We start from the raw sequence: 27,960 nt of genomic DNA on the forward strand, positions 1-27,960 counted from the left end.
AGCAAGTCTCCATGAAGGAAGCGAAATAAAAAAAAAAAAAAGAAAAAAAAAGAAGAGAAAGAGAGAGAGAGAGAAAGAGAGAGAGCAATTCTCAAGCAGAGAATTAGGGAGCTGTCCACTGATTGTGGGAAAAAACTCTCCCATACATCAGCCGAGATGATGATAGAGGGCAAACGAAGTGTCTTGATAGATTATCAGCGCTACGAAAACCATTACAAAACTGTCTCGACCAAACCCCTTCTTTTTGATGGCATGTTTGCCGTCGATGTTTATGTCTCGAGATGTTCTCGAAAAAGTGTTTTGACGCGGAAATGTTCAGTTTTTGTTTTTTCCTCTTGCGGGATATTTTACGTTCAATTCTGGTAAATTTTTATTTCTGAGATGAATAAAAGTAGGTGAGCTTAGAAGATAGTTCAAAAAGAACTCGGAGAGTTTTTAAGAGTAATTATCTATTCATGCGAAAGTTGGTACTTCATTAAAGTTTGAAAATTAAACATTTTAAATATATTTTTAATTGAGCAAAAACTTTTTCTTAAAATGTCATTAATGGTGAAAGTTTTATTCATTGATCTTTTGTTTTAATACGGAGAACAAAATCTTTTCGGCATAGATAAATTGGCCGAAAATAGGTATTCACGTATTTTTTCTCCGACATTTTTGGCACAACTAAGGCAATAAAATTATTCAACTCATAATACAGCTTACAATCTGTTGAAATGAATAGTGGTATGATAAAATAAAACCTCATTTTTTTCTTTTGTTTGCAAGTTGTAACGTACATCAACGAGCAGTGCACGAGAAGTGAATATCACTTTCTTCAGAATTTTTACTTTGCACTCAAATTTTGTTCACTTTTATTTCTTTTAACCATGTGAAAGCGATTTTCAGGTAAGAATTAACTGTAGTTTTTTTAAATGAAAAATGCAAATTTTAAATTTTACAGTTCTAAGATTTGCGTTCTGTTTCTCGATTTTCATTTTAAAATTCTCTATGACAAGGGTTCGCAGCTTTTCAGGTTCTGCACCTTCCTTTCAATACTGAGGTAAATCCCTTAACCCAAGTCAATACGAGTACTACAGTCGGAATTTTAACCTGAATATCGTTATGGTAGCTGAAACTGGTTGTGGAATTAAGTAATAGCTAATTTTGTACTCAAAATTTAACTTTATCTTGAACCCATGTATTACTAAGAGAGCACATGAAATCAAAGAATAATTACACTAGATTACACAAATTAATTTGAGGCATCTAGGGGAGGATGGCATACAATCAACAGTCACTTTCACAACATCAATGGGAGTGGAAGTTCAGTCCTTCAATCAAAACTTTACAAGATTTTGAATATTAAGTTGTGACTGTGACAAAGAACACCTCATATCCTTTAATGGCTAGCTCAATATTTTAACCTTGTGTATGCTAACGCTAAAAATCCAGATTCACATATTGATGAAAACTTCTATAAAACCCTCAAAAAAAAAAAAAAAATGTTATTCAAAATCATTTACACGTGACTGAGTAAATTACAGTTTGTTTCACTGCTTCAATTTATTATTTTATGCATTTACGCCTCAATTTGAAAGTCTTCAACCCTCCTCGAAGGGGCGCGTGCCCTCCAGGTTGGAACCACAGCTCTACGGGTTGCATTACCTTCACTCGTTTCACGCAAAATGTATCTCCCCTTCGTCGCAGTTGAACCATGTGACTTGGGATCTTTGCCACAGCGTTTCCTAGGACAATGATTGAATTTGATTGCATAGGAAGTTCAGCCATTCGACTTCCAAGGCAATCCAGTTACTAAATACCTTGCTCCATCCAGTTACAGATTACCTTGCTCCCTCCAGTTACTAGTTCCTGCTCTAAGATTACTATCTGTAGAAACCACTTACACTAGCGTATCCTCAACGCAACTCATCCAGCGCCTTCTCCAAATACGGGAGGTTGATATGCCGGACCCTGTTGATTTTTTTCCCTTTTGTTGAAAATGTTGATTCGAAAGAAGATGTACAAATACTTATAATTACATAAAATTTAGTATGATAGCTTAACATCATTTAAATGAAGTTTTCACATTCCCGCAAAACCGCGAAAAAGCATTAATCTACTGAGTCTTTTTCGAAGAAGTATGAAAAAACCCCCAACTGAATCGTAGTTTCCTATACTTCTAGCATTCAGCCCACAGTATAAGAATCGCTTTTCAAAAATTAAGAAACGTCAAACAACTCAAGTTTTGCAGGTTGTTGTAGTTCCATGTGTGACTTACTCTACTAGTGAGCTAAACCTAAACCCTAAACTGACTACGAAAATATTGTTATGACAAAAAATTGAGTCTTACCAGTTGTTTTACTTTGACTAATTTTTGTTTTATATATCCAAGCCATTAAATTTCATCCATTTCATTGCATATTCTGTGTACATGGATAAAGCTCAATTGTGACTCACACTATACGAACATTAAGTTGTTACTTGTAATGATAGTACTTTAATTTTATAATGCTACTAGGTCAATGAAATATATAATTAGTTTATAACATGACATTTTATTTGTGACTCACACTACATGACCAATGCGACTCACACTGCAAATCCCCACAATATTTTATTGACAATAAAAATACATACAAAAAATGCATAAAAAACAAATTTTTCTTAATTTTACATAAATATTAAAGTGGAACCTATTATGTATATAATTCTTTTGAGAAAAAAAATGAATAGAAAGGTAAATCCACAATTCTGTGTTATGGCGCACTTTGACATGGAATTAGCCTGTAACAATTGCATAATTTACCTGCATACTGCAAGAAGCTCTGGTCGGGTTGTGACCAGAGTCAAGTCATTTCCTTGTGTTACTGACTGCAGGGACTCTAAGCAAGCGTGCAGTTGATAAAGAGTACATTCTTCTGCCAGCGTCACGCCTGTAAAAATCAAGTTGATTAATAAAAAAAGTTAGTTTTCGGTTTTACTCAACTGAACATGAAGCATTTTGTGAGGAAAATAAACGTCAGTTTTTTTTTTAAATATATTGATTTTTTTTAAATGAAGGGGAGACCAGGGATAGTTGACTTGACCCAACGTGTAGATCAAATATACTTTTAAAATAGTATTAAATTTTAAACGCTTAGAAATGGTAATTATGCCTGTGATAATTCCTTAAAAGATATTTGACAAAATTTCTGTAAATGAAATATATTTAGTCGTATTCATTCAGATTCTTTTTTTTTTCATTTTATTTGCTTAAAAAATGGATGTTTTTTTAGTGATAGTTTTCGAAGACTGAATGTTTTATTTAACATTACAACTGGTCACATTTCCTACTACATAAATAACGAATGCGCTTCAATTATCATGGTATAACGTTTTAAATTTTACAATTTATTCGTTTTTGTTTCATGTGAAATTTTTGAGTGAATTAAAAATCTGAAAAAACAGTTTTCAATTTGCACAAAACTACGACTTTTAGAAACACGGAGTGGGTGAATTCCAGCGGTAACGGAAAGACAGTTTGTACAAAAAGAAAAAAAAAATCGATATATTTCATTCTGTGAGCCTATCAAAATACATGTTTTTTCAAAAACGAATGCATAGACTTTTATGCTCATTATAGTAAGTTGCTAAAAAACCTAACCGAGAAATATTTTGCTAGTAACTTTTTTTAAAATAAAATTTTAAAAACGGTAAACGAAGGGTATTTATGGGACATGATTTTCACGCTATCATGTTCTCCTCAAAAGTTCAGCCAAACTATAAAAGGAAAAATTCTATTAAAAAAATAGGGCACACATAGGAGTGTTCAATAATTACAATTTTAGCTCCAGTTTTAAAAAAAATATTATTTTAAGCATATAAATTATGTATTTGTTAAGGGTAACGGAAGAACAAGAAGCCCAAAACAATTAAACTTGGTAAATTTCAACTTACAAACATTTATTCAACTAATACAGCAGTCTGAAACAATGATATCTAATGCCTGAGCCCTCTGTTACTAATTCTGAATTCTTAAAATAGTCAGTTTTAACAAAATCCATAGAACATTTATCTTCTTTCTTAGGGAACACAAAAATCATTATAACATTATTTTGCATTCTCAAATAAGATATTTCCATGCTTTCATCATTCTATATGAAGTTCCTGTCCAACATTGCCCTTTGTTAAATTCTTTCCCTTTCATTCAACTAATGAAACTTGTCCAAACGTTAATGAATCATTGGGAATATTCTGATGATTTTTTGTTTTTATTCAGCTGTATCTTCATTTTTAACATTATTTATAACTGTCAGTCTGTTGACTTTGAAATGAAATCTCCTTCGATTTGTTAAAGTACTCACTATATTCAATAACATAACTTGTAAAAAGGTTCAAATAGTGCGTATTTTGAGTGCTTGGATGTTAATGGATATTACTCCATCTTTTTGAAAGTTGATCTTTGAATTTGCTGATCTCTTTTGCAATACGTTTAACGGTTAGACCAATGCTCTCAACAACCCTTTTCTGTGATTTGTGGTAACAAATCTGAAAGCAGTTTCAATATTGTATTGTTTCAACATGCATATCAAGTTTGTAAGCAACTGTTTCTGCTTAAATTGGTTTGTCATTGCACAAACATGCTATACTAAAATGATTTTCACTTGCTTAGGAATATTCAAGTGTAATTTTCAGGAATTTTATCACATACATGAAAAAAGAAATAAAATCACGAAACATTAAAAAAAAAAAGTTTATTTCTTAAATGAAAGAACACATAATTTTTTAACGAATATTACTTATATATGTTTCAAGTGTGACTACCATTTTTAAACAATAGTTTGTTTTCCATTAGCATTCTAAAATCTTATCCTGTATCAGCTTATAGATAAATGTCCTTCGTTACCATATATTTTGTCCTTCAGTTACCATTAAAAAATCATATAAATTAAATATCTATTCAAATTAAAACAATGTCTCATTGACAAGGGACATAATTCTGCTTTGCATGAAAACCACTAGTTTCTATACCCAATAGGTTTTCGATGAACTAACTGAGATGTAGTATTTTGGTAACGGAAGGACATCAAATTGTCACCTCAGAAATGGGCCTATTTCATGGTTGAAAAAAAATAAATTTTAGATTACTTAACGAAAAGTGTAACTAGACATTCAAAAGATAAAAGTTAACCTAAATATTATATTCTGATTTCAAGTGTATTGAAATTACAGAATGTAACAAAAAATAGATGTTTTGCTGAGTAAACACAAAAAAAGAAAACTTTATTTTTCCCTAGATTTTCCTGAAAGTCATCAAACTATATGGAAAAAACGGATTAAGAATCAAGAAATTGATTTATTTCTGAAGAGAATGGTATATGACAAGTGACAGAACATTAATCTTTAAAATTCAATTGTCATGCCCCCTTTTCTTGGATTTCACCAGTTATCAACTATGCATCTGAAGAGTTCATGATAGCTTTGTGAGCTCTGCTGGTTTAAATATAAGTTATTGAATTAAACGTGTCACGTGGAAAATCTGATGTGTCAAAATACGGACCTTTAAACGCCATTGAAGAATTAAACTATTGAAAGCAAAAATGTAAATATTCATTATTTTCCCAATAATATGACTTATCCTACATTTGAAGAAAGATAAATCTCGAAAAGCGGAGAAAAATCTTCGATTTTTTTTCCATAGTTTAAATCAATAGCTTCAAACTTCTTATACCTGCGCCCAACTTTTTTTATACAAAAAACTATTTTGCTCTTCTTCAATTTCCGTACTAATTTTATTTCATAAATGCTATGCTAGTGTTATTTTTTAAAACTAGGGGGCTCCGTCCCCGCTCGCATCGCCCACCATCCCCTGTTTGCCGACTGCGACGGTTGACAATTGATGATTTTAATGCTTTACCACTGGATATCCTCAGGACAACCCCAAGTGAGGATGTCCTCAGGACTAGATGTCTGACCCTTTATCTAATGTCTTTTAAGCTTTAGAGGGGTGAGGTATAATGGAATAGCTTCCAGGGAAGTGGATTCTCCTGGGTGTTCTGTACTCAATCGTACCAGTATTAACCTGATAGACATTGCCAGTCCGGAAGAAATAGGGTTACAGGCACACGGACACACAGAAACAGACGAGCATAGGTTTTAATAGCATAGATGAGTTAGAAAAACACCACCATATCTCATATAAATTAGTTTTTTTCCACCAAAACGTATTTAGTTTTTATAATATGTAGCATTAGTGTAGCTAGTTTCACTAAATTTAACAATAACAAGTTATACAAAATGACAGAAAAAATCGATGTTTAAAATACCACGCAAGTGAAATATGAATACAATATTCATTCGTTGGGTGGGCTTGCTTTAGAGCAAAAATTTGCTCAAGCCATAGTGCCATTGAAAATACATCGATGTTTGTAGTGCCAGCGTTCAAGCCCAAATGCCATAGCGACGAAATTTTGCTGATTTTTATTTTCCGACTACAATTTAACTTTTTTTTTGTCTTAAAAAGTTTGTTAACTGCAACGTGCAATCTTTACAATATTTCTTATGCCTACCTTGGGTGGCGCATGCCACAAATTGAAAACCACTGGTTCAAATAGTAGTCTTTTAATCTTCTAAATCCTTGAAAATGACACTTGCAGTATTAAAATAAATGTTATGTGCAAAGAGTTAAACGCTTCCGTGCCCCATGTGGACAGGGATGTACACAGAAATAGTTTTTGGAGGTTGCGCCGGAGATTAAAAGTAAAAAGCGTTTTTTCATACAATTTTTCATCACTAAGTTTTCATAAAGTTTCTTAAAAATGTTTTTTAAGGCTCCCTAAGAGTTAATTACCGAATATATCGAAGATGAATTATTAGTGAACGAATTGTCATTTTATGTACCTTTGAATCTTAAGCCAGAGAATTATGCCAGTAAAATATATTCTTTCATCTTGACTCCAATGTTACTTCTACCATAAGCAAAAGTTATTTTATTCAAATTCTGTGTATTTTTTAAATAATGGTTTAAAAAAATTGATTTCTGTAGTTTAGAAAGAAATTTAAGACTATTTAATAGGACAGTTAAATTAATTTAATCTCCTTGAGGGGCATGGGCACCTCTCCCCCCCCCACGTAAAATCCACTACTACATGTGAACATTCGTTTTGAGTCCTATTTCACTTATATAAAAGCGTCATGCAACCCTAAGGCGAACTTATGAATTGTCAAGATACTTATTGCGTCAAAACCAGACTTTTAAAAAGCTTAGAACAGAAAATTCATTAAAAAACGAGCTGATGTATGCCTCACATGACTTATCCTTTTACTCCAGTTTAATGTCATTTTCCCATTATTGGTAATTTTAATGAGATTCAATAGTTTCCTCTCTAAATATCACCAACAATGGCCAAATTGAAACCAGAATTAAAAAAAAAAAAAAAAAAAAATTCCACCAAATTTGTCGCCAACTTGGCGACAGAACTTGGCGACCAAATGACTGGCGATATATAGTCAAGTGTCAGCCAAATTGTAACACCACTTGAGTTTACATTGAAATTAACAATGATTTCCCCCCAAAAAGTGGCAAAAGACCCTCTTAAAAACACCCGAATGCAACCGAAATGAAGAGGTGCACAACTAGACCCCACTAGGAGTCTACGTACCTAATTTCAACTTTCTAGGACATACCATTCTTGTGTTATGCGACCTACATACGCACATCCGCACATACGCACATCCGCTCATACACACATCCGCATATCCGCACATACATACATACGTACATACAGACTTCACGAGAAAACTCGTTGTAACTAACTCGGGAATCGTCAAAATGGATATTTTGCGTGTCTATACGTTCTTAGGCACTTATCCATGTGTGGTCGAGTCGAGGAAAAAAGTCAACATTCATTCGGGGGTGAGCAAAATGGAAATTAAGGTCGATTTTTGAGTGAAATTTTTTTTGCGAATACAATACTTCCTTTTTTGTAAAAGGAAGTAAAAAAAAACCTTCAACACTAATAGTTTCTGTAAGTATTATTTTTTACTTTTTTTCAGAAAAGAAAAGAAAGGAGGTTAATATAGTGTTGTGCTTAATAACATAATATTTTTCTTAAGAGCGAAACATAACTTACTTCAAAAAGGGCTTACAAATAAAATGAATTAGGCGTTGCATGACATTTAATCTGGGATAACAATCTACAGAAGAACACCATGCGACGTATAAATTAAAGAGAGTGATGACAAAATAACCACACACGCTATTTTGCTAGTTATGCGATCTGTAACTGGAACATTTACTTTTTCTCCATTCGCAAAAATAGCGCTTCAGTATGCTCTTGTTCCCTTCTATATTTGCAATGGTGATTTTTTTTCTTCAACTGCAGAACCTTAATGATATTAATACCTTCTTTCGCATTGCTTGCGTGACGACAAAACAAGGATATACCAATCATTACGGGAGTCTACAAACTTACTGATTTTCTTTTTCACTAACGGTACCACATACAGATTGAAACCCTCTGTTCTCGGGTTATATTGTTATTTTTACGTAACTAATAAATGAAACAGCTCGTCTATTACAAGCATTTTTTTTTTCTTGTTAGATGGCGGTTTTTTTAGAAGCCTCGAAAAAAAAATAAATTAGAAGGAACGAAGTTTCGTCGTATTGCTTATTAGTTCTAAAGAAGAATGTTGTATGCTTGCTTCAAGATGCGTCATTTTTACGAATTAGATACATCATAAAATGAAGTATGGGGTTATGAATCTTATTTTCAGGGGGTGATAGTTGCAAAAATTCTCAAGATCGATAACATTTATTTATTTATTTTGAAGGGGACGTGTTTCAAATTTAATTTTTAAACTAGTGGTACCCGCACCGCTTTGCCCGTAATAGAAAAATTAAAAGGTCTTTTGGTTCGCATGTATATTTACAAATAATGTATGGTGAAATTCCTCGCCAATTGGCTTGTGCTCATGTTACGGTTCTACGTTATGATAATTTCGTAATTTACTCGTCCATCTTATGATATTTTTGTTCTTAAAATTGGAATAGCAAAAGAACCACATCGAATTTTCGAAAAATCGCTTCGAGGTGCACACTCCATGCTACAAACTAACTTTGTGCCAAATTTCATGAAAATCGGCCAAACGGTCTATGCACGTCACAGAGATCCAGACATCTTTCGGACAGAGAGACTTTCAGCTTTATTATTAATTAGATAAATAAAAGGATTAAATACAGAACTTTATACAAAAGAAAAAAAAGACTCTTTGTCCACGAAAATTGTTTTAAAATCGAAAATGTATGCAGGGTACTTCAATTGAACGTTTCAGAACTCTTTAGATGGGTAGGATGCATCCTGACAACTCGAAATCATTTGGCAATGTGGGGTCGGAAACGCTTTCCAGAAGCAATGATGTGCACAGATGCACCATAAAGAAAAGACATCGTAAGTTATGAATCCTTTCAATAATAAATGTAAAAAAACGAAAGGTACATGGGTCAAAGTAAGTGCTCAAAGTTTTTTATTCTGGTTACAAAGGTCACACCTTGCATCTTCGGCGCATCGAACTCCGAAGAGACTGGAATACTCCCGGCATATCTCAATTTTTTCGGGTTAGGTAAGCATTTCCTACCCCACATTGCTATATGATTTCGACTTGTCAGGATGAATCCAACCCCTCTTAGAAGTTCCGAAACGTTTAACTGAGACACCCCGTCGACAATCAGAAGAATTATGATCAGAAATAAAAACGTAATGAGCATTAGTTTTATCTTTAAAGTTATTGTATGACGCAAATGAAATGAAAGTCAAACTTGGCTGGAATTACACTCATTCACTGAGTCTTTCTTTTTTAACTTTTATTTTATTGCGTCTGAAATTTTTTCAAAACAGTTTACAGTAAATAAACGACTAAACTTTAACATGATGTAAATAATCTTCAAGCTCACTAATTGGGTTGTTTCCGAAATTTTAAAATAGTCCAGGCATTATAGTAAGTTCACCTCGGAATTCGAGATACCCAGCTGTAATTTTGTAAATACTTGTATATTGACACCCTAAAAGTTGTCTCAAAATATGGTAAGGTGTACGCAACTATTAAATTTCAAGGTCAAAGGTCACAAAAATCGTTTTTTTTTTTTTTTTTGCGTTTTTTTTCTTCTAAATATCTCATTTCCTATGGGTTTTTTGCTATTTGTATATATATTATCAATATTGTAGAATACAAAATTCTCTACAAATTTTGTTTAAAAATTTTTTTATACGGTGAACCGTTTTCGAGATAGAGGGCGGAGAGCGCACTGTCACAGAATCACTTCAGGTCAACCGGTGCCTCTGGTCGAAAATGCGCCATATATAGTTGGTGAACTATCGATAAATCAATGATTATAAATATTTGTTAATTTTTATCAATTATTATATTATATTTTATCATTTTTTTCCTAACCTATCCACTTTTTATTCAGTATTAATTTACTTAACAACACTTACTTGCCCATGTAATTGCAGAATTGTTAATGAAAATATAGGAATTATATTTGAATTTTAGCCTCATTAATATTAATAACTTCTTACATGATGAAAAAAAACAAATAGATTATGAATTAATCTTTTTATTAAAAAACTCATTCAATACATTTATTTTTATTAAAAGTAAAAAAATGGAATAAAAAATACAAAAACTACAATTTATAATTTTAATCATCTTCTTCCTCTTCATTGTCGTCTTCCGGCTGCTGGTAAATTTCAAACTGGTGTACATTATCGTCTTCAACGACATTTGTCTCAAGTTCTTCTATGATTTCGGGGTCAAAGGTTCCATCTTCGTTAATGACGCTCTGATATGGTAGAGCATTGAAACAAGTTTTCCCATTACATTGGCTACAAACTAAAGAGTATTGCAAGCCCGCTTTCCTGCATCCGCATCGCGAGATTATTAGAGAGTGGAACTCAAACTTTATTGGCCGTCTATAATGCTCCGAAATCTGTGAAAAGTCTCGATCATCTTCGTTATATGCATTACGTCAAGTCTACAAAACTTAATAAACCTGTGCAGCTTTCAAATATGCCACCAACAAGTGCAGCTGCTCATCAACATTTCAAACGCGTGTATATTATTAAGTTCAAACTTGGTTAGGGCATGATTTGGAACCCAAGGTATGGGGTTGGGCAATGCGAAACGATTTTCTGGAACCTATCATGACAATTTTACCACCTGCTCCAGAAGATTTGCTAAATACAATTTTCTGCAACAGCAAGAGTGATTGTGGTTCGCGATGCGGATGCAGGAAAGCGGATTTGCAATGCTCTTAACTTGTGGCCAATGTAATGGGCAAGCTTGTCTCAATGGTCTACCATATCAGAGCAACATTAACGAAGATGGAACCTTTGACCCCGAAATCATGGAAGAACTTGAGACAAATGTCGTTGAAGACGATAATGAAGACCAGTTTGAAATTTACCAGCAGCCGGAAGATGACGATGAAAAGGAAGAAGATGATTAAAATTACAAATTGTATTTTTTGTACCCTTTATTCCATTTTTTTACTTTTAATAAAAATAAATGTACTGAATGATATTTTTTAATAAAAAGATTAATTCATAATGTATTTGTTTTTTATTTCATCATGTAAGAATTTATTAATATTAATTAGGCTAAAATTCAAATATAATTCCTATATTTTCATTAACAATTCTGCAATTACATGGGCAAGTAAGTGTTGTTAAGTAAATTAATACTGAATAAAAAGTGGATAGGTTAGGAAAAAAATGATAAAATATAATATAATAATTGATAAAAATTAACAAATATTTATAATCATTGATTTATCGATAGTTCACCAACTATATATGGCGCATTTTCGACCAGAGGCACCGGTTGACCTGAAGTGATTCTGTGACAGTGCGCTCTCCGCCCTCTATCTCGAAAACGGTTCACCGTATAAAATAATTTTTAAAACAAAATTTGTAGAGAATTTTGTATTCTACAATATTGATAATATATACAAATAGCAAAAAACCCATAGGAAATGAGATATTTATAAAAAAAAAGCGCAAAAAACCGATTTTTGTGACCTTTGACCTTGAAATTTAATAGTTGCGTACACCCTACCATATGTAGGTTTTGAGACAACTTTTAGGGTGTCAATATACTAGTATTTACAGACTTACAGTTGGGTATCTCGAATTCCGAGATTCTTACCTAATTAAGGCTTAAATGACTGGACTAGAAGTATTTTTTTCCTGAAAGAGCACCCTTAAAAACATAGTCAAATTATTTAAAGAATGGTAAAATCCTAAGTTTAATATTTTTTAACATTTTTTTTTAATCACTGTGCAGATTTAATTTTTTTTTTTTTACATTTCTGCAAATGACATCACAAGTGATGAAATGCCATTCACTAATGCCATTTTAGTGCAGAGCGTAAATTATCATGTCCTGGCAACGCGGTTGACAGCAAAGCGTAGACATTTAGCACGCCAATGGAGTAGCGTGCCAAAGTGCATCACTTGTGACGGCATAAAGACCACGCCTTATTTCCGAAATCGGACAGTTAAAAAAATTAAATAAAAATAGTTGTTGGTAAAATAAGACTTTTTCTGCCTCCATGTTATTTTTATTATTATTATTTTTGCTTATTCTATTAATCTCAGTGCATAAAAGTAGTACTTTTGACTGAGAAAAACAACCCCATTCTCATTAATAAATCTTTTTGGTATACATTTTATGGTAAAAAAGTATATTAATGAGATATAAACGTTTGCTTCGTGCCTAAACAAATGTTATTAAAATTAGGGGAAAATAAGTAAAATTAATTTTTTATGAAAATATAATAAACTATTCATGCGTTTATCGAATTTATGAATACATTGTATTGAATTTTGATAACAACTGCGTCGTACTTATAAATAACTAGGTGATATTTAAACTAAATGGAGGGTTAGAAGTTATTTTAAACTTAATGTGTGTTTTCATTATACGCAGATGATATTTTTGAAACAAACGTGCCATGTCAACAACAAAAAACATGATGGTTTAAGAAATATGGGATATATAAGTGGAATATCAGACTATCGGAAAACAATGACGCTTCTTTTATCATTCTTAACTGAAAATGGATTTCATTCCTTTTTTGCCATCTTTTAAGAGCAACTCACTGACGGGGTATTTTAATATTCTTTCCATATAACGATTAATCTTTTTGACTGCAGCGAAATCTGAGCTAAAAAAGGGCTTCAGGGATTGTTTTAAGGAAATTAACTGTCAACATACTTTTAAGAATATATGAAGCGTTTAAAGCATTCTACTTTGAAAGCTCTTTCTTTGCTTAGAAGCAAAGTTTGGAATTGCCTTCGAAGAACATGCAGGTCTTCCATCAACTGAAAATATTTAACCTTCCATTATAAAGTTGGTGGAGTTCTTTAAGGAACTGTTGCCAAAGTAGTATTGATTTTACTTCTATAAATGCTTCTGTGTTTTTAGCAATCGCTAAGGAAATGCTTTGCACTTTTATACAGGTTGCATCAATAGTTTGATGCATCTTTAATTAATTTTGGTTGACTGGTGATGCAGCTGAAAATCTTAAGTGTTTGTTTTGTCTTTGCATGCTTTGCAACGAACACACATGCATAGAAAAAACTACATTTTCACTTTAATGAAGAAACTGAAGAATAATTTGTTAAGAAGATATTAAAACTTTAATTTCTATTCCAAAAAACTGATTTAAATACCATTACTAATAAAATCATTTCATAAAGATATCAAAACTACTAATTTAAAAAGTATTTGTTTATTATATTTACTTTAATATTAATTAAAATAAATTATCTGTAACATATTTAAGCTACTAATACCATGACCAAAAAGGTTCATGAAAAATTCTGTTAATTCCAAAAGGTATAGATGGATTAAAATTAATCCCAAACATTCAAATTAACTGTTATAGATAATTTTTTGTGTATCAAAAAGGTATTGATAGATTAATAGCAATCCCAAATATCCAAAAATATTCATAGATACTAATTCTGTTACATCCGAAAGATATAGAATGCAAACTTACGCTACTCAAAATTTTTGACTTTTGAATTTCGACTGGTTCGAAAATTTATGTCTGTGTCGTGTGTTTGCATCATCGTTCCAAAAACGTAGTACATTTGAACAAATTTCTGCTTAAGCGCTTTTAACATACCTCAAAAAGAAACGAAAAAAAAAATGAATAAATAAATTTAAAAAAAACAGTAATTGATATACAGATGAAATCTAACTGGAATTAGCACTGATTAGTTTCTTATGACTAAACGTGAATGCATTATGCGAAAACATAATGCGAGAAATCAGAAAGAAGCTGTTTTACAGACGGTTTCGATATAAAATGGGTTAACTAGTGCTTAGCAGCAATCGTTTAGCCTTTGAAAGTTTGAAAAGAAAATAACAAAGTCATTTGAAAAAAAAAGAGGAAAGTTTTCCTTTTGCTACAGCACAAAGGTTTAATTAATAATTAACCTCTTCCGGGCAGTGAATTCAGGAAAGTTATTGAAAAATTGCATAGATTGTTTATTTTTTAATCAAAATAACTTCTGCACTTTCTAGAAAAACGGTAAATGCTATTCGGTGACAGAGTAGTTACGAAGCTCAGGCAATCTACATGATGAACTACGTTGCGAAAACATTGATGCTTTTTTACATTCAAAGAAGCAACTGAACAAGTTACTTTTGGAGCTTTCAATGAACTTTTACTTAATTCGAGGTCTTGATGAGGAAAACAGAAAGATCGCGTAAGAAACTGATCCCTCTTGTTCTCGAAAATTGCACCAAAAAAAAGTCATGATGTCTAGCTGAAACCAATGGAGAAACTTCCCCTTCTAAATTTTTGTAGCACCATTTTTTGTGCAAAGGAGACAAAAGATAAATGCTTAACAATTTCAAATATATTTAATAAAAGATTAATAACTAATATAAAGTAAGCAAGGAGATTACTTTACTTCAAATCAAATTTTATGTGATTTTGAATGTTTTTAAACCGAAAAAAGTGGATAATTTATAGTTTGACTCTTTTTATAGTATTTACTGTGTTCTCTCTCTGTTTATAGCGGTGTTGCATTTTAGATCTAATATTTTGAGGAGAAATCGTCTTCAGTGCGGACAATTAAATCTTTCTCCTAGTATGTGAGAATGAGAGGTTAAATACTATATTGATTAAATGGAAGAAGTGTGTAAAGTGTTTATGAATCACTTTTATTCTTATAAAATAAAATAAGAATTCATTGTTTCAGAAGAACAATTCGTTTTATAGCAGCTTTTAAATTTGTCGAATTTTCTTAAATTTTCGACAGGCTTTAAAACCGTATATCTCGTTAATGGAGAGACAAGGGCAAATAATTTATGCGTGAAAAGACTTGCATAAATAAATAACATTTTGACTATGCTCTCTTGATTTCTATTGCTACCTATTTATTTATTTTTTTTTCAATAATGCACATTTCGTGGGGTTCCGTTATTAGTTGAAAAGTTTGGAAACTTTTCTTGAGATATGAATAAGAATCGTCTAACAATTTTTAATTAAAAGCCATTAAAATCGTTCTTGAAAAAGTTAACTATATTTTGCGAGCAAAAAAAAAAATTTTTTTTTTATTTCTTTACTAATAATAAAGCTGAAAGTCTCTCTGTCCGGATCTCTCTCTGTCTGTCAGGATCTCTGTGACTAGACCGTTCGACGGTTTTCATGAAATTTGGTTCAGAATTAGTATGTAGCATGGAGGTGTGCACTTCGAAGCGATTTTTCGAAAATTCGATTTTGTTCTTTTTCTATTTCAATTTTAAGAAAATTTCCTGAGCAAAATTATCATAAGATGAACGAGTAAATTACCAAGTTATGATGACGTGGAACCGTAACATGGGCAAGCCAATTGGCGAGAAATTCATCATACATTATTTGTAAATATATTGGTGAACCAAAAGACCTTTTAAATTTTTACTATGGGCAAAGTCGTGCGGGTGACACTAGTTTAAAATAATAAAAAAAAAAGTCTTTTCGTCAATTTGATACATTAAGTTTCTTGTAAAACCTGCTTCTTGAGATAAAATCTTTCTGAGATAATACTACAGGGTCTGTATAATAAGTAATGAGACTCATTGTTTCCTGATGCGGCTGTAGCTCCCAAGGGCGCACAAAACGTCAGTGGTGGGAGGGGGAGTGTAAGCAAGTGTTCAGAGATAATTGTCTATCAAAGGCGCATGTGTTTCGGTGGCACAAGTGTTTCAAAGTTGACCGGGAGAGCGTCGAGGATGAATCTCAAACAGGGTATCCGTGAACCAGCAGAACGGACGAAAATGTGGATCGTGTGTGTGTTTTGATAAATTCGGACCGCCAGTTAAATGTGAGAATGGTTACAGATGAAGTTGGACTTGATATAAATTAGTTTTAAATAAAAGAAGAACCGACTTCAAACAAGGAGGAACTAAAAAGTAAAAAATAATTGGTCATACTTACATACGATTTCCTATCCAAACCTATAAATCAAATTTATTTTGCAATTTCAATACAAAAATCAACTAAACTAAACACCCAATTATGAAATAAACGCTGATTTTATTTACTATACGATGAATTACGAGGCATGTTTTTAAAGTAAGTTCCATTTTGAAATAAAAAAAGAACAGGTAGAGATAGAGGAAAGAAATTTATTGCACAAAAATCTACCACCCTTACGCTATTTTTTGACATTGCTCCCATGATTTTCCAAGCATTTGTCATAGAATAGACAGGTTTTTGTATATCTATTCGTAGAAAGTTGCCGTCTGTGTAGTCAACTATGGGGTAACATGTTCTCTGAGATCATCATTGATATTGTGCCATCGACCGCCAAGGAAAGACTTTAGATGCCGAAACAAATGAAAGTTGCTGCGAGCGAGGTCGGGCAGTTATGGAGGATGTTCAGAAACTTCCCAGCCAAAGCCCTGTAAGAGTCCTCATCATTGTCTTCACAGGCGGCAACTTTCTACGAATAGGGTATGCAAAAACCTGCACCACGCTTTGACAAATGCTTGGGAAATCAAGGATCAATGTCGAAAAATAGCGTAAGTGTGGCAGATTTTTGTCCAATAAATTTCTTTGCTCTATCTGTACTTGTTCGTTTTTTATTTCAAAACGGTAATTACTTTAAAAACGTGCCTCGTATTTTAATACGATGAATTATTTTAATACCTAACTAATTAGAGGAAGACCGCCTATATTGGATCGCCGCTTAAATTGGACCGTGGGCTTAAAATCTAGCGTAGAGTTCTGTGCTACACTCTACCGGTGGAAATGCAAAGATTTGTGCCTGAAACCTTTGAGGATGAAATTTCGTCACATTTCGATCTACATAGCTTGAGTTACGATGTGATTTCTGTTGAAAACGTGTTCGATCTTATTTTGAGAACTTGTATCCTGTAGAATAATACTAAAATTTGTGAACTGAGAAAATTGCTTTTATAGTATTATAAACAGTATTTAATGAGGATTACAGTAATATACTTACATGCACGATAGCGAAATTGTTGACAAGGTATAAATAAAAGAAAAAAATGGCGTTTTTTGTATTATTGGACCGACGCTCCCATGGTACCCTTGCCTTTCTACATTCCGGGCTTGTGGCCTCCTGACTTCTTCTTGTTTCCACTAATGAAATCAGCGCTGAAAAGGAAATGTTTTGACTCTATCGAGGACAACCAAGCCCATATCAAAGCAGTCCTTGCAGGTAACCTGGAATAGGACTTCAGGGATGCCTTTGAGTCATCATTTTAAAACTATTAGTCAGTTGTACCGATCAGCTCAATAAATCTGTCTTTTTAAGCGAAGGCTCATTACTTTTGGATCGGACAATGTATATTCCTAAATTGAACTTTTGCAACTTTGTCAAAAATATTTTTTTTTTTTTAATTTAAGGTCATATTTACAGAAAATGTAAGTACCTATGGCGGTTCCCAATTTAATTTTGTTTCAGATGCTCTACTTTTTATTTTTGATTTGCTTCACATTTATCGACACGGGCCTCTTGTTCTTAGGGGTCCAATATAGGCGGTCTTCCCCTATAGACGATCTCTTAACTTTTAATAACCTTTTGAAGTCGAGGCCTCCTATAAACTACTACCCAACGTAGCTGAGTAGTTTAGTTTTAAAGACTAATTTCGCGTTTAGTTAAATTAGTGTTCAACTCAGGATTCGGTGAGTTGTCAGTTACGTAATTTTAAAAACTGAAATATTAGAAAAAAACGAAAAACTTTAATGACTAAATAAAGATATTTATTAGTAAATTTTTTTTAAATAATTTATTAAACCTTGAAATTTTGAAGTGGTGGAAAAAAACTGAATTTTTACCAGTTTGTTTCGGGAAAAATTGGAAAAAATGGAAACTTTGATTTCTTTATGAATAAAATGATGGTTTCTTAATAGCTCTGTGTTACTTGGAGCATTAAACATTAAAAAATATATGCTATCCACACATCTTTTTCTGCTTGACAGAGATACACACCAAGGTAAGATTAATTAGAAAAAAAAGTCCTTTTTGTTTTATTACTATGCTCTTTCATGGTCAAGCACCAGAAATAAGTCAAGTCGTCATTCAACCAATAGTATTGGGTAATGTGTGTCTAATCATAATAATTACATTTTCTATTTTAGAATGCCTTTGAATCTTGAAATATTAATTGAAATTTTCGACTTTCAAACATGATATTTTTTTTTTTTTTTGAAACAAAAATAATACAACATAACTTTACTGTCTGAAAATGAAAGCTTTTGAGTTTTGATTTTTTCTAATCCAGTCTAAGTCCAAATCAAAACTAAGTTGGTTTTTCTTAAGCTGAAACAAAACTTAAACTGGAGTTTCAGTTTATTCATGCGACCGTGCTAAGCACAGTAATAAAAACAGTCATACCAGCACTTTGTAACAAAACTGAGTTATTATAACGAAGTTGTTCTCTGTTTCGTATTTTACTAAATAAATAAAATGTTTTAAGATCATTGGATCAAGAATTATTCTTTTGAAAAATTAAAAAAAAAAAAAAGACATCTGAATCACAAATATATGGAAGAGCCAAACTTTAAAACAATATTTCAGTTTGAGCCCAACTGCAGATTCCACTTTTTTTGTTTAGCACGGCAATATACAGGGTGCGGCAAAAAAAAAAAAAAAAAAAAATCGGACAAAAATTAAATTATTGCAGGGAAGAAAGGTAATTTCATTTTAATAAGTGCCATATTTATTTTTGTCTCTCACTTTATTAGAAAATAATTTAATATATATTTCCTAGTTTATGTTTTTTTCCCGGTTTTCTTACTGTTTTAAGCAAAATTCCTGCTATTTTAAGTTGTTTAACTAAGTAGAAAGACAGTTCGTTTGCTTGTTGTAGCTCGGCAAACAGTATTTGAAACGGCATGCCGTTTAAGTGGCTTAAAAATGACAGTCGATGTCCGGAAAGTGTACAAAAACGAACAGTGAACATTTCAGTTAATTGTCAGGTCATCCAAAAGTGAATTCAATGAAATCCTTGGGTTTCCAGTAGAGAAGTCGTTTGTAAGATGGGGGGAATTTGTGACCAATAAGGGCGACTAAATGCAAAAACAGCTCAAACAGAAGTTTTACGAGTTCCAAAAAGTTCAGGCATTCGTATGACTCAAAAGATGCCAGAAACGTTTGAGTCGGGCTGCAAGTACACGTTGGAAGAGATATTTTTCACTGATTTACCGTTCAACGACCTCATATCCCCCAGAACAATAGGATTTGGTCAATAGACACGTCAAGCACATTAGAAAATGTTAAATACCGCCAAAATCCGAAGTCAGACTTGGTCTGTGATGGAATCAGCACAAGCGACAAAAAATCTCTATTTTTTTGTGGATGAGAGCCGTAAAATGAATCAACTAGTGGACCAGAAGGACATTTTAGAAGTTATTGTACTTCTGATGGCCTAAAAGTTTTTCAGCAGTGTAGACTGGACATTTTCCTCAACTCCACACCAATTCATATCTCCAAACATTCAAGAGTGGTGGTTTAAGGCGCATTGTTTTTGACATGGTATCATCTTTTGAGTGGACGCTTTACTCGTTAGACCTCAATGTCATTTATTACACTGTGTGGCCTATTTTACAGTCAAAGGTCTACCCTAAACTACACATAAGTTTGAACTCTCTAAACCAATTGCTTTGTAGGTAATAGGCCTGATTAAAGGACTTGCGGCTATTGAAAATTTCAATAAGCAGTTGCGTCTCTGTATTACTGCAAAAGGCTGCCAGTTTGAAACTAATTAAGTTTATTGATTGCTAAAGGTCTTCTCATACTGTTTTTTGTGTTTTGTTAATTTATTTATTTTTAATAAAGTTTCGTGGAAAATTGCTTTCCCGGGTTTTTTTGCCGCACCCTGTACATTAGGCTCACACAGTCAGCAGAAACATAGTTTTGTGATTAAAGTTGTGCTTGTTTGTTTTATGAAGAAGGAAAATAAATTTTTCATTAAGGATATTGGTTTAAGCTTTTATGCAAAAAGTATTATTAAACGTTTTTTGATTTATATGCAAATTACATTATTATACAACTTGCATTAAAGTTAGACAGTATTTTAACATACAAGGGTGAGAGGGGGGGGGGGAATTGCATCAGAATTTAAGTGTGAGAAATTTACAGCCACTTTTTGATGAAAATTTCATTTAAAACTTCCTGAAAAAATTAATTTTTTCAATTTTTTAGGAGTGAAAATAAATTTCTTCGGAAAAAACGTTTTTTTTTTCGTTTTTTTCGATTGTTTTCATCTCTAAGCAAAACACATTTAATTTACTGATTTGCTACATGAATAATGTATACATTGGTAAAAAAAATTTACAGGCGGCGCCGTTAAAATCAAACATTCCAATGGCGTTACAGTTAAATACTGTTCAAGACAAGACCAATCCGTCGAGAAAATGTACCGTTCACGCCAAAACCACTTGACCTGTGACGTATCGCTCGTTCGCTCGGCTGACGCAAGTTGGATTACGTAGCCACAATATATGAAATTTTAAGTTTCTCGGATTTCCCCGGGACCCCTCATCAGATCCAAACAAAATTACCATGGGACCGTCTGAAAAGTACCCTTTTTCAAGCAAAAAAAAAAAAAAAAGAATTTTTCAAATCGGTTCAGGCATCTTGGAGAAATCAGAAAACATACATAAAAATCCGACAAACAAATACATAACCTCTTTTGAAGTCGGTGAAAAATAGGAGTTCACAGCATCAAAACTTGAGAAATGCTGGAAACACCTGCTTCATCTGCCAATACTTTCTGATCAATAATGGTATCTCTACGCTTCCCCATCCACCAAAAGTCACTATTTAGCCCCAGCAGACTTCTATCTATTCTCAAAGATGAAAACATCACTAAAAAGGCATCACCATGCCGTGAAAGCGCTAGTACAAGACTTTTAAAGGGCATTCTGGATGCAGGCTAAAAAGCAGCCTTCAAAGCTTGGAAAACTCGCTGGGATAAGTGTGTGCGAGGACATGGGCCTTATTTTGAAGAATTTAGAGGTGTGAGTATTAACATCTGCAATAAATTCTTGGAACACAGATCAGTCTCATTACTTTTTATACAGATCCTGTACACTTGGAATCTTCAGACACGTATTGAATACTGACCTTTGTCTCCTTTAAAAGAACACCTAAGCACACTTTTTGAAACAGTTTTCAAAATATTTTTGAGACACTCCTTTGATTATACCTGTAATTTTCGCTGTTAATTTTACAGCAATCTCGTAGTATAGGTGTTAATCACCGCCGAACATGGACGGTTTTGACCAAGGTAGGCTATCATTTTTGGAAGGCATTCACGACACCATCTGAGAGCAATTCATTTTAACAAAGTTTCTAGTAGTAGCACATTGAGAGACTCTATTGACTGTTAGTTAATGGAAGCCGTTCAAATTATATTTGTACGAAAGATATAATTTCGCAAGTGCTTCTCGGTTCAAATTTGACAAATATCCTAAGCGGGACTGATTCGGAGCACATTTCAGCATTTTATCTTTTCAACGGAGCACATTCGGAACACATGTTAGTGCACATTCAAACAGCTGGAACACTTTTGAATTGGAACACTTTTTTGATTAAAAGTCCTAACAATGCGTACTGGGAACTTACAGCGTAAAAATTGTGTAAAAAAGTTTTCTAAAGAAGCAAAAACAGTACAGAAGGCCATAACATTATGAGCCTATAACATTATTGAATGTGATTTCAATCACATTAGTTTGTGTATAGCCACATGGTTTGTCAACGATTCTAAGACAATTTGATATCAGGTAAAATATAGTTTAAATAGCTGAGGGACATGAACTATTTCGTCATTATTGCCAAATGTATGTTTATAAACATCCTTCAGTATTGTTCCCGTTGTAACAGTCACGCTTTCGCCGAATTTTTACGTTTTCCCACGCGAGCCGGATGACATAAAAGCCGTAACAGCAATCGAATAAGTTTCCTCTAAACTACGTTTTAATTGATGTAAACGCAAGATTTAAACACATTTTTTGAACGTTTCGCGTTGGAAGAGCCTTAACTTGGCCGTTAGTTTACTGCTCACGCTTAGTGTAAATGACTCAACTAATGCTCAGCCATTAGCTTCCGGAAGTGTTATAGGGTAATACAGGAAATGGCCACCAGCAAAAGGCATTACAACCGATTCAATTGGCTCTTTTAAAAGTCCCCGGAGTATCAGGCTATTTCGTAGCTTATCGAGGCTATTATTCCGCTACTTTATGCATGTAATTCTAAGCTCGTGGGTATAGGAGGTGAAGGACTTATTGCATTAAGAGGAATTACAAGCAGATATAAATTCCTGAAATGGATTTCGCTTAAAAAATATCTTGATAGTTCTAAATCCTTGTACTCGAAGGAAATTTCTCCAGCAGAAGTTTATTTCGAATAAAAACACCTCCTGTGTCTCACTTTTGTTAGTTACCTTTTTTTTAACCCAATACATGAAGGGACAAAAATTAAAAAAAACCCTGACTGAATCTCAAATGTAGAATCAAGAGGGAAAATTGAAAATCCTTTTAAAAGATTTATAGTATTAAAATCAATTGCAAGTATTTTATTTGATAACAAATAGAAACTGGCAACATATAAAATTTTAAATCATTGCTTTTACTGTTTGACCGCGGATTGTATGTAATTTGGCAATCTGCCTAGTAAAGAACATTCCATCTGAATGAATCTAGCAGGGGAGAAGGGAAAATAACGATGGGATTTTGATGCACGCGTTTAAGAATGTCACTAGTGCCTTATTCATTTATTGCATTCTCTAAAATAAAATAAGGGAAAACAAAAATAGTTAGTTTCATGGAAACAACAAAAAGAAAATAAAATATTTTCATTTCGTTCAGGAACGTAAAAGCAAAATGGTAAGCTCAAAACTTTGTTGTGAATAAATAAATCAATTAAATTTGTCGAGAGACTAGATAAAAAAAAATGTTGCTGAGAACAAATTTTTTATTTTTACAAAACTTAGGCTAAATAATAGAGAGGCAAAAGTGCACATCTGTAACAAACCAACTAACACCCCCATAAACTAATAGATACGCCCACTCCCGCCTATAAACCGGATATAAGCCTTTCCATGTAATCGACGGTCAGACAGTAATTTCCTTGTCGGTCAACAATGACTTCGATTACCAATCGCTGAATAAAAACTTTGCGTATTTAAAATCTGCTTTAAAAATCGTTATAATTCGAATTAAATATAACATAGAAGTTCCAAACACATTCATCAGACGCAGAAAAAAAACTCTTTATTTAGGTACAAAATTAAAAAATAAATAAACAAATATATTTTTACTGCAAAAATCGCGAAAAATCTTTTAAAGGTTTTGAATTAATATCTTCGTTAATTAATGTCATTCGAAGACGCAACCAAGCTAAAAACACTCTCGATCAACTCTCTTTTCGAACAGTTTTTCTTTTCCAAGTCGGTCCTAATTTTTACCAACAAAAACATTTTATTGACTGGGGTAAGAAGAAAGTTTCTAGGTATCAGCAAGTTGGTGCTTGCCGTCCTCTCGCGCGTTATATGAGTAAAGTTGACTGTATAATTCTATGTATGTCTATATCTTTGGAAAACTTGAAAGCTACTCCAAAAACTACGCTGTATGTCTTTTTTTTTTTTTTTTTTTTTCAAATTATAAATATCAAACGTGAAAAGTATCCAATACTACATCTTTGGAAAAAAATGAAGAAAAAGGACGTAATTGCTCAAATTACACAAAAAGTATTAATTTTATAAAACGTTTAAAGGTTATTTCTTGTTCATCATGTTATAAGTATTCAAAATATGTTAAGTTTAAGAAATTTGAATAATATTAAATATATATAGGCGTTTGTTTAAAAAGCTATAATTTTATACTTTAGGGGGGGCTAGGGGGGAAAGCTCACGAGGGGGAGACGGGGACTTTTGGGAAAATACTCCCCTCCCTAGGTGCTCGGCTCATACCTGACAAGAAATCAGCATGTCCCTGATTTCTCCCGACAAAAACTTTTGATTGACTGGTGTAAGAAGAAAGCTTCTATTTGTTCTAGCAAGTTGGTGCTTGCCGTCTTGTCGCGTGTTCTATGCGTAAAGTTAACTGTATAATTCTATATACGTACATATTTTTGGAAAGTTTAGAAACTGCTCTAAAAACTACGCTGCATATTTTTTCTAAAAAAAAATGAATATTAGACGTGAGAAGCCCCCAAGAGTACATCATTAAAAACGAAAAATGATGAAAAATGACGTAATTGCTCAAATTCCAAAAAAAAAAAAGCATTTATTGTATAAAGCATTATAGCCGTTTGTTTAAAAACCTATGATTTTATACTTAAGGGGGGCTAGGGGGGAAAGCTCAAGGGGGAGAGGCGGGGACTTTTGGGAAAAGAAACTTTATGGGTACTAACAACTGCCAACAATTCAGCTAATAATTTCAGCCCTAATTTGTTCCAACATATATCCTTTATTGACTGGGGTAAAAGGGAAATCGTAGTTTTAAAACGGTTTAAGAGTGCTTTTGTTTCTTCTTTTTTTAATGGGGCTGCATGTGCGTACGGCTATGGGTGACACTTTTCTGTATTTAGGACGGAATTCCGTCTTTAGAAAATCGGCAGACGGATTTCTGTCCTTCAATTGGCATTTTTTGAAATTAAAACTTTCAATTGAATGGCAGAAATGCGTCGGCTTAAATTTTTGAAAGACGGGAATCCACATTTAGTGCATAAAAAAAGTCCCATGTATTGATATGGCGCCTCACTATAACACTTTTTTCGCGTCTGGAGGCTTTCTTGAGCAACAATCAAGGCGCGGATATTAATGTCTAAGGGACTCTTAGGTCGAAATGCACTCCGGATGGAAATACATGGCTTCTCAAGACGCGACATTGCACTATGCATTTAATCCGAGACTGCCGGAGACAATCAAACACTTTGAGGGACAGCCTGCAATTTCAAAATCCACCGACTGGACACTAGGAGAGCGGTTTCAGAACCCGAGATCAAAAAGCTTACAAGGCCAACGCCTAACCACTACGCCACCCAAGTAACAGATTTACGAGGGTTTTAAAAATGTTTTACTGAACATTTTTCCCTTTGCCGTTTCCTTGTCAAACAACGTTACGGGACCTTTTTTTTTAATGCGCAAAGTTAATATGCATATGAAGTTGGAAAGCACGAAATCGCTAATTGAAGTAATTTATTAATCAACTAGTGGTACCCGCACGGCTTTGCCCGTAGTAAAAATTTAAAAGCTCATTTGGTTCGCCTGTATATTTACAAATAATGGATGATGAACTTCTGACCAATTTGCTGTGTTCATTTGCTCGCCCATGGTTGCATATAAGTTTCCTCGTTCACGTTATTGTAATTTGCTAGTTCACGTTATGGCAATTTGTTCCTCCACGTTATGATAATTTCTCAGTAAAATGTTCTTAAAATTGCAATAGTAAAAGGAAAAAAATCGAATTTTCGAAAAATCGCTTCGAGGGTCTCACCCTTATGCTAGGAACTCATTTTGTGTCAAATTTCATGAAAATCGGCAGAACGGTTTAGGTGCTATGCGCGTAACAGACAGATATCCAGATATCCAAAGAATAAAGATCCAGACATACAGACTTTCAGCTTTATTTTTTTTTAACGAGAAGAAAATAATTCACTTTACATAACACTACTATAATTGACTAAAGTAAGCTAAGGATATAATGTGATAGTCAAAAAGCGTTAGCTTTCTGGTTCAAAGCCAAACGCGCAGGATATATTTGAGGAGGTGCCATACAAAAGCAAACATATCCACAAAAACACTAAGTTGAAGAAATGACTGATTTTTGTTTGTTAGCCTCATTCCCATACAGTAGGGTAGTTGGTTTCACCCAAAAAAAAAATATATCCTATTATTTTAGAGCTTAGAAAATTTTACGTTCTGTGCATAAGAGAACATATCCATACATGATGTCCTGAGCGAATAAGAACAAATCCACTGCTGTCTGATTCAGCCAATGGGAAGCTGCAGTTCTGTCATGTGACTCCCACAATGCACACATGAATACAACTACCATTTCCAACGGTAACGGGAAAAAAATTCCAATATGTATTTTTTTTTTTTCACCTTACTCAATTGAAAGCAACAAGGTTCAGTTATATAGATAAAAAGTTGATTACAAGTGAAAGTTTAAATTACAAGTCTAAAGGAGAATCGTGGTGGTGATCGAACGAGTAGAAAATGTATAGGGAAAGAAAATTCTGTTCGAGAGTTTTTGATAAAGCAAAAAAGAATGATAAAGTAATTATAATCACAAAAGTCGAAGAGAATTTATTTGTACTCTGATTCTAATATTACAAAAATTTTCAAGATAAACAAAAACCTTGTGTTGAAGCAACATTTCAAGTAAAAAAAGTATGTTTCGTAAAATGTTTTGCGAGTTTACCACCGGCTGAGTTAAATTACTAGCTGGTAATATTTTCAGCTAATGTTGCAACAGCTTAGATTTGAAATTGAAACTACCAAGCTATATAGGTTGTTCCGTTTTAACCTGTAAGACCTTTATTTTCGCAACCGTTAGTCCTAGATGAATACTTCCAATTGCATAAATGTTCAAAATCAGATGGAGAGTTGAGGTATTGAAAGATTGAAGCGAAAATAAAAATGAGTCAAAAAATACAGATCTTAACTTTTTATACATGCCCTAGATCCCCTAACTTATATTTAGGGAAATAATCGCCATTGAAAAAAAAAAAAAAAACAATTCCAACACAAAAAGTTTGAAATTAGAACGACCACTATTTACTCAGATATGAAACGCAGTGTTTTGTGACTTACACCGCTTTTCTCTCGGCGTCAATAACACCTTTTGGGGGAAAATATAGCGGTTAACAAGTGTTTAAAATTATGTGCGCATAGAGTGTAGTTTTTTTAAATTGTTCGAGGTTTTGTAATGTGTTTTTGCGTATCACGGCATAACATTTGCATTTATTTTTGAATAGCAATGAAAAATATAAATACCTTGTTTTTCTTACTTTGACGATCAGTCATTCTTCTGAAAGAGCGATAAGTTTCAATCTCATCTTCTGTATGGTCCCTAAAACTTTGAACTAGAATATCTCTTTGAGTTTTGGTCGCACACATGTAGAGTTTTTTGAGTCAGTAATAGTTTTCAGTGGAGATTATTCATCTAAATATTAGTTGGGGGACCTAGGACCCTGTATAAAAAGTTAAGTTCTGTATTGTTTGACTCATATTTTTGCCTCAAACTTTCAATACTTCAGCTCTGCATCTGATTTTGAACATTTTTGCAGCTGGAAATATACATCTAGGACTAACGGTTGCGCAAATAAAGGTCTTGCAGGTTAAAACGGAACACCCAGTATATTATTTTGTTAATACATTCTTTTAGGGCAGTGGTTACTAAATAAATGAGAAAACAAATCGTCCAGGCAAAAGCGAACATATCCCAACCTAGTTCGAGCAAAA

General features: G+C 33.1%; 1 protein-coding gene across 1 annotated transcript in view; it reads right to left on the reverse strand.

The window, feature by feature from the left end:
* Window positions 1-27,960, reverse strand: part of LOC129234629 (uncharacterized) — a 52,113-nt gene that overhangs the window by 21,171 nt on the left and 2,982 nt on the right. Inside the window, exon 2 of the mRNA XM_054868662.1 lies at window positions 2,789-2,915. Coding sequence (XP_054724637.1) covers window positions 2,789-2,915 — 127 coding nt within the window. The remainder of the gene's footprint in view (window positions 1-2,788; window positions 2,916-27,960) is intronic.

The sequence above is a fragment of the Uloborus diversus genome, chromosome 1 (genome assembly GCF_026930045.1).
Source record: "Uloborus diversus isolate 005 chromosome 1, Udiv.v.3.1, whole genome shotgun sequence".
NCBI classification, from domain to species: Eukaryota; Metazoa; Arthropoda; class Arachnida; order Araneae; family Uloboridae; genus Uloborus; species Uloborus diversus.